This window comes from Geotrypetes seraphini, chromosome 1, assembly GCF_902459505.1.
Source record: "Geotrypetes seraphini chromosome 1, aGeoSer1.1, whole genome shotgun sequence".
Lineage (NCBI taxonomy): Eukaryota > Metazoa > Chordata > Amphibia > Gymnophiona > Dermophiidae > Geotrypetes > Geotrypetes seraphini.
Genome location: NC_047084.1, coordinates 57,305,442 through 57,312,140, shown reverse-complemented (window position 1 = coordinate 57,312,140; position 6,699 = coordinate 57,305,442). Strand labels below are relative to the sequence as shown.

The window sequence follows — 6,699 nt, the reverse complement described above, 5'->3', positions numbered from 1 at the left end:
TGTCTAACTTCTGTCTTGAATCCCTGGAGGGTGTTTTCCCCTACGACAGACTCCGGAAGAGTGTTCCAGTTTTCTACCATTCTCTGAGTGAAGAAGAACTTCCTTATGTTCGTACGGAATCTATCCCCTTTCAATTTTAGAGAGTGGGGAGAAGACGCTGAAGGGAAATGGGGAAGAGAGAGATGCCAGATTATGAGGAGAGAGGATGGAAGAAGATGGGCACCAGACCAATGGGGTTGGGGGTGGAAAGAGAGATGGAAGGGAAAGGCACAGTAACAGAGCATATGGAAGAGGCAGAGAGAAGGTAGACAGTGGATGGAAGGAACTAAATGAGGAGAAGATGAGGAAAGCAGAAACCAGAAAACAAAGGTAGAAAAAAATTATATTTATTTTCTTTTTTTTGCTTTATGATAAAATAGTATATTAGTTGTGTTGATAAACATTTATAAACAAAGCCCTGCTGCCTGAACATCTCTTTCTCTAGTTCAGCAGCCAGAACTTTGATTTATAAAATGACAATTGTACAGAATATTGTTTCTTTTTATACTTTAATAAAATAAGTTTGCTATAAAACTATTTGAGGCTCAGATGGTTTGTGGGGACAGGGAAGGAGATGGAGCTCGTGGGGATGGGTTGGGACGGGGACAGCTCCTCTGTCAAATTTAAGAACCCATTGTGGCCCAAGAGTCAAAAAGTTTGCCCACCCCTGGCATAGCATGAAGTTAAAGGCTCAGGAGTAGTGCTATCCGAAATCCAATTCAAATTGATTCACCGATTCATTTCAGGTGAATCAATTTGAATCAATTTTTTTTTTTTTTAAATCGGCTTGGCCGATTTGATAACCAACCCTCCTGCCCATGCCTTCAGGTCTCCTAAAGCAGAAGCAGCAGCGCTGCCTCTTGCTAGCCGTCCACTCACTGCCGCTCCTGCTTTAGGTCATGGACTGAAGCTGTGGGGGGACAGGGCCAGGACAAATGTCAGAAAGTTCTGACATGACATGAATGGGGATATGAGTGTAGGCCTCCTTGAGATCCAGAGAGCATAGCCAGTCGTTCTTCTCGAGAAGGGGATAAAGGGATACCAGGGACAATATTCAAAACTTTTCTTTGACTAGAAATTTGTTGAGAGCCCTGAAATCTAGAATGGGTCGCAGATCGCCCGTCTTCTTCGGAACAAGGAAGTAACGGGAGTAAAAACCCCTGTTCTGTTGTTCCAAGGGAACTGGTTCGATGGCATGGAGATGAAGCAGAGCTTGAGCTTCCTGAAGAAGAAGGGAGGTCTGGGAAGGATTGGAAGGATATTCTCTTGGAGGAAGCTCTGGTGGAACCTGAGAGAAATGAAGAGAATATCCTTCCCTGATGATAGAAAGAACCCAGAGGTTGGATGTAATTATCGTCCATCAGTGGTAAAAATCATGGAGACAACCTCCTATAGGGGGAAAATGAGACAGAGTCAGAATGGTGGAGGTTATGCTCTGTTGTAAACAGTAAAAAAGGCTGAGAAGCCTTAGATGCAGCAGAAGGTTGAGGTTTTTGTTGCTTCTGAGGCTGCTTCTTCTTAAGAGGAGGGTGATTATAAGGAGCCAGCTTCGGAGTAAAACGCCTCTGATAGATAAGAGTAGGAGGTTTGGCAGGAGCTGGCTTTGGCTTAGGTCTGACAATAGAAGCAAAAGAATTTTCATGGTCAGACAATTTCTTGGTGGCTGCCTCGATGGATTCATCAAAGAGGTCATTGCCCTCACAAGGAATATTAGCTAAGCGGTCCTGAAGATTAGGGTCCATGTCAATGGTACGCAGTCAGGCAAGACGACGCATAGCTACAGAGCAAGCAGCCGCTTGGGCAGACAACTCAAAGGCATCATAAGATGACTGGAGGAGATGCAAACTGAGTTGAGACAAAGAAGCAAGGACTTCCTGAAATTCAAAGTGCATTTGGGTATCCAAATAATTCAAAAACTTTGTTAGGAGAGAAATAAGGAATTCAAAATAAGTGATGAATTGAAAATTATAATTAAGGACTTTAGAGGACATCATAGCATTTTGCTAGATGCGACGTCCAAATTTGTCCATAGTTTTCCCTTCCCTTCCAGGAGGAACGGTAGCATAAACCTTGGAAGGATGGATCTCTTCAAAAGGACTCGACAACTAGGGATTGATGAGATAACTGTGAGTTGTCAAACCCTTTGCGATGCACAGTCTTATACCTAGAATCCAATTTGCCAGTAACAGCTGGTATGGAAAAAGGTGTTTCCATGCATCGACCAAAAGTCTGATTTAAAAGCTTATGAAGAGGAAGCTTTAGTGATTCTGCTGGAGGTTGAGGAAGATGCATGACTTCGAGATACTCAGAGTATTTAGAGCCAGTGTCCAATTGAAGATCCAAGTCCACAGCCATCTGACAAAGAAAAGATGAAAACGATAGCTGATCCGCCAATGCTTTGCCTAGAGAAGGACATCGAGGCAGCTTGGGTCGAAGATGAAGCCTCTGCAGGAAAAAAGGCATCAAAGGAACATGGTGACTTAGACGAGGCAATTGAAACCGGGATATTCTCGAGGTCCGGCATTGGGGACCGGGAACGAGGAGTTAGTGGTCTAGTCGAAGTTGGAGTAGAGCGAGGCTTAGTTGAAGAAGGTCGTTCTTTAGAAGAAGAACTATGCATGGAGGGATGCCTCGATGAAGGCCTCGATCGCCTGTGAGAACTGTGTCTGGAAGCAGATCTCGAGGATTGAGGAGACTTTGCCTCGGAGACGGAAGCAGCCGAAGCTATCAAAGAATGGATAGGACTGGATGCTGTAGATCAAAGCTCCAGAGGCTTGATGGAGGAACCTCGATGCACTCCCAAAGACTCTGCTCCTTGTATAGAGTGTGAGGAATCCTGTCGAGGCACTCGCAAAGAATCTGCTCCTTGCTTCACATACGTGGATACCAGACCAGACACTCGCAGAGACTCTGCTCCCTGCAAAGAGTGTGTAAGCTCAGACTGATGCAAAGGAAGCGGCTCGACCTCGCGGGAGTCTACTGAATGCAGGAAGCAGTTTGGGTCCCATATTTGTAAGGAACTGAATAAACTGCTTCTCTAACATGGCCTGGAGAGAAGTCGGCAAGGATGGATCCACGTCTGAAACGAGGTAGTGTGAGTGTGCTTCGATCTGGGAGTCTTAGGCACTTTAATCACTACCGGTGGAACCGACTGCTGAGCTATCTGACTTGAGGAAACAGGGGAAGATACAGCAGATGTCATCGAAGAAAGAGCCGCTGGAAACGATGAAGGTCTGATGAGGCTTGAGGTGGAAGCAGTAGAAGCAGGAGGAGCCTCGGTAGGAGTCGAAGCCGAAGTCAAGGGATCAGAAGAAGACTTCATCCCGAAGAACTGGTCCACCAACGACGATTGAAAGCATGAGGCTGAAGTGTTTGACAAGGCAGGCACGACCTAGGATGATGATTCGGACCAAGACACTTGAGGCAGCGACGATGTGGGTCCATAATAGATATCATGCGCTGACACTTGCCACACTTCTTGAAGCCCGTAACAGACCGGGTCATAGAAGAAAAAATAGCTGCCGCAAGATTAAAGCCCTTGGGCTGCGGCCAGGCAGCCCATCCCAGAAAACGAACGGAAGAAAGTTGTTTTTTTTTAAAGAAAGAAATAAAATAAAATAAGAACAGCGATTCGTGAGAAAAAGAAGTACAAACCACGGTTCAGAGAAGGCACTAAGTAACAAAGTTCACGCAGAGAGTCAAAGATGGACTTCTCGGCTCCGCGGAAAACTGAGAACTGTGGAGACGCGCCCTGCGCTGGGCGGGAAGGCACTCGCGCATGCGCGGTGCGGGCCACTTGAAACTTCGAGTTTCTTCAAGCAAGTATGCTTGTGAGGCGTCCGCATCCGGGCTTCGTCGATAACATCACCCATATGTGAGAATACCTGCCTGCTTGTCCTGGGATAATATACAGTTTATTGGTTAAATTTGCCATAGTTACAGTTCAAGATGTTTCAATACAAGTTCTATCCTAATGTGACATACAGTATACTGAAGATCTAGTACCAATATACATTTCTTTTTAATCCATCGGTTGTGATGTTTCCGCAACGAACATTGCAACTGGGCCCATCCCTTGCCAAGCGTGCAGCCTAGGAATAATCCTCGACTCCAACCTGTCGCTTTCCAACCATATCTCTCAGGTGGTATCTTCCTTATTTTACTACTTGCGACAACTCCAGAAAATAAGGAACTACTTTTCTGAATCTGACTTCACCCAACTACTCTATGCCTTAGTCCTCTCCTGCATGGGCTACTGCAACGCGCTATTCAATGGTCTCACGGTGAAGAAAGTACAACATCTCAAAAAATGGTTATGCAAGTGGTTCCAATATTTTGCTAATTGATATTGGATGGTTAAGTTAATTTGCCTGATAGATTGACTCTATATTATTGCAGTTGAGATATATGAGTATACCTACTCTATAGTACGGTAGTACAGTGCCTTTTTTATAGAAAGATTTTTCAGGTCACATGCATGATGGGACAGAAGTAAAAATCCAATGAAGATAAGAGGAACTTTTCAGATTCAGTTAACTTCTGCACTAAAGACCTTTTCTTCACTTCTAGGAATTGCTTTTCTCCCTCATAATGTTCTTGGAGCCAAAACTGCCCCTGGATCCAGGCACTTTCAACAAGTAGTCTTACTATGGATGAGAAAGTTACCTGCAGATGACACACCTTTTATGAGTGTAATGATTAACCATTTTCCTGTTACAAGTCAGACAAGCCCTGACTTTGCCTGTGCCATAGCACTACACTGAAGAACAAGCCACTATAGAGATTAAAGCAAATAATTTGAAATATTTTTAAGAAACTAAGAAATAAAAAGAAATACATATATAAAAATTATGAGTAAGAAAAAGAAGATAGACATGGGGGAAGCCATTGCTTACCCTGGATCAGTGGCATGGAATGTTGTTACTATTTTGGGTTTTTGCCAAGTATTTGTGACTTGAATTGGCCTCGGTGAAGATGGTATTCTGGGCTACATGGACCATTGATCTGACCCAGTAAGGCAGGGGTGTCCAATGTCGGTCCTCGAGGGCCGCAATCCAGTCGGGTTTTCAGGATTTCCCTAATAAATATGCATGAGATCTATATACATGCACTGCTTTCATTGTATGCTAAAAGATCTCATGCATATTCATTGGGGAAATCCTAAAAACCCGACTGGATTGCGGCCCTCAAGGACCGACATTGGACACCCCTGCAGTAAGGCCATTCTAATGTTCTTATGACATAGAATAGGCAACTGCCTAGACCAGTGGTTCCCAACCCTGTCCTGGAGGACCACCAGCCAGTCAGGTTTTCAGGCTAGCCCTAATGAATATGCATGAAGCAGATTTGCATGCTTGTCTCCTCCATTATATGCAAATCTCTCTCATGCATATTCATTAGGGTTATCCCAAAAACCCGACTTGCTGGTGGTTCTCTAGGATAGGGTTGGGAACCACTGGCCTAGACTACTTTAAGCAGGATCATAGTAGAGATATACAAGTACTGTATATACATACACTTAAAAAAAAAAAAAAATTCAGAGTGACTGAAAAATCTCTAAGCAATTCACAAAAAGGAGAAAGGGTCTTAGAAATGTACGGAGCTCCCATTAGGGTTTACACGTTAGACAGCTGGCTATGAATTCTCACAGCCCTCGCAGCCGTTGGAGGGCGGGAAGGGTGAAGGCTCGGCGCTCGCGCGCGTCGCTATCGTCTTCCACCCCCGCATCACATCACATCACGCTAGCGCCTTGGACAGCGGCTGTACTTCCCTCTCCGCTTATCAGCAACGCCGCCGATTAGTGGCTTCCTTCTTGCTCTCTTTCTCGAGCTGCAGCGGCAACGTTACCTGCTGTAAGGAGGAGGCGGAGAGAGCGACGGGAGGTGCTTACTAGTAGGATCAGCAGCTGCTGGGTGGTCACGGCGGCGCGAGCGCTCGCTTGTAACGCCTTCGTTCTGTCTTACAGACCCGCACGTATATACACACATCCGTGTTCAGAAACTCCTGGTCTTGGTGACGGTTATACGTGGGGGGAGGAAGGCCGCGTGCTTTTTTTTTTCTCCCTGGGATTAATTCCATGGGGATGTGTTCAAGGCAAGAGAAAATTCAGAAGGATATCAACGTTGTAATCGAGAAGTGCAAGACAGACAAGGACTGTCTGTTTTCAGGTGAGTGCGCACAGGTTACGTTTATTATTAGTGTTAATGTGTTTTACTGCCACATACATTTTCAGCGGTGAGCCACACGCATTAATTAGAAAAGGTCTGGTGTTATTTGTTTGCTTTTGGCCGTTTATCCTAGCACACAGCTTTAGAAATCTAGAAGGCAATCCTCCAAACGTCAATTGCATTAACTTCCCCCCTTGGGTTTTATCTGTATTTTGAAGAACGAATTTTTGTCCATGACTAGTTTCGCCCCTAATAGGTTCAGTTATCACGGGGGAGATTGGCTCATGCTCAGTCCCTATGAAGGTGGGCCATTGTTTTGTAGATGACTTCCTCAAACGCGCTCTATAGAATTATATGCCTTAAGCGACGCCGACACTTGAAGAATGCCAAATAATGCTTCCTCTATTTCTCAAGTGAGTTATTCACTCCCGAAACCTTTTCTCTTGCCGCTTCCCATGCACGATTTAAACAACAAATTGCTGGACCGCTGGTT

The 6,699-nt window shown here is 45.0% G+C and overlaps 1 protein-coding gene across 3 annotated transcripts in view; it reads left to right on the top strand.

The window, feature by feature from the left end:
* The first annotated feature begins 5,637 nt into the window (after positions 1-5,637).
* Positions 5,638-6,699, top strand: part of PARP8 (poly(ADP-ribose) polymerase family member 8) — a 505,058-nt gene continuing 503,996 nt past the window's right edge. For 2 of the 3 annotated variants that reach the window (XR_004538173.1, XR_004538172.1), the window contains exon 1: positions 5,638-6,206. Coding sequence is in view for 1 of the 3 variants with exons in the window: in XM_033931570.1 (XP_033787461.1) it covers positions 6,116-6,206 (91 nt within the window). In the remaining 2 variants the exon portion in view is untranslated. The remainder of the gene's footprint in view (positions 6,207-6,699) is intronic. The other variant, XM_033931570.1, reaches the window with a different exon arrangement.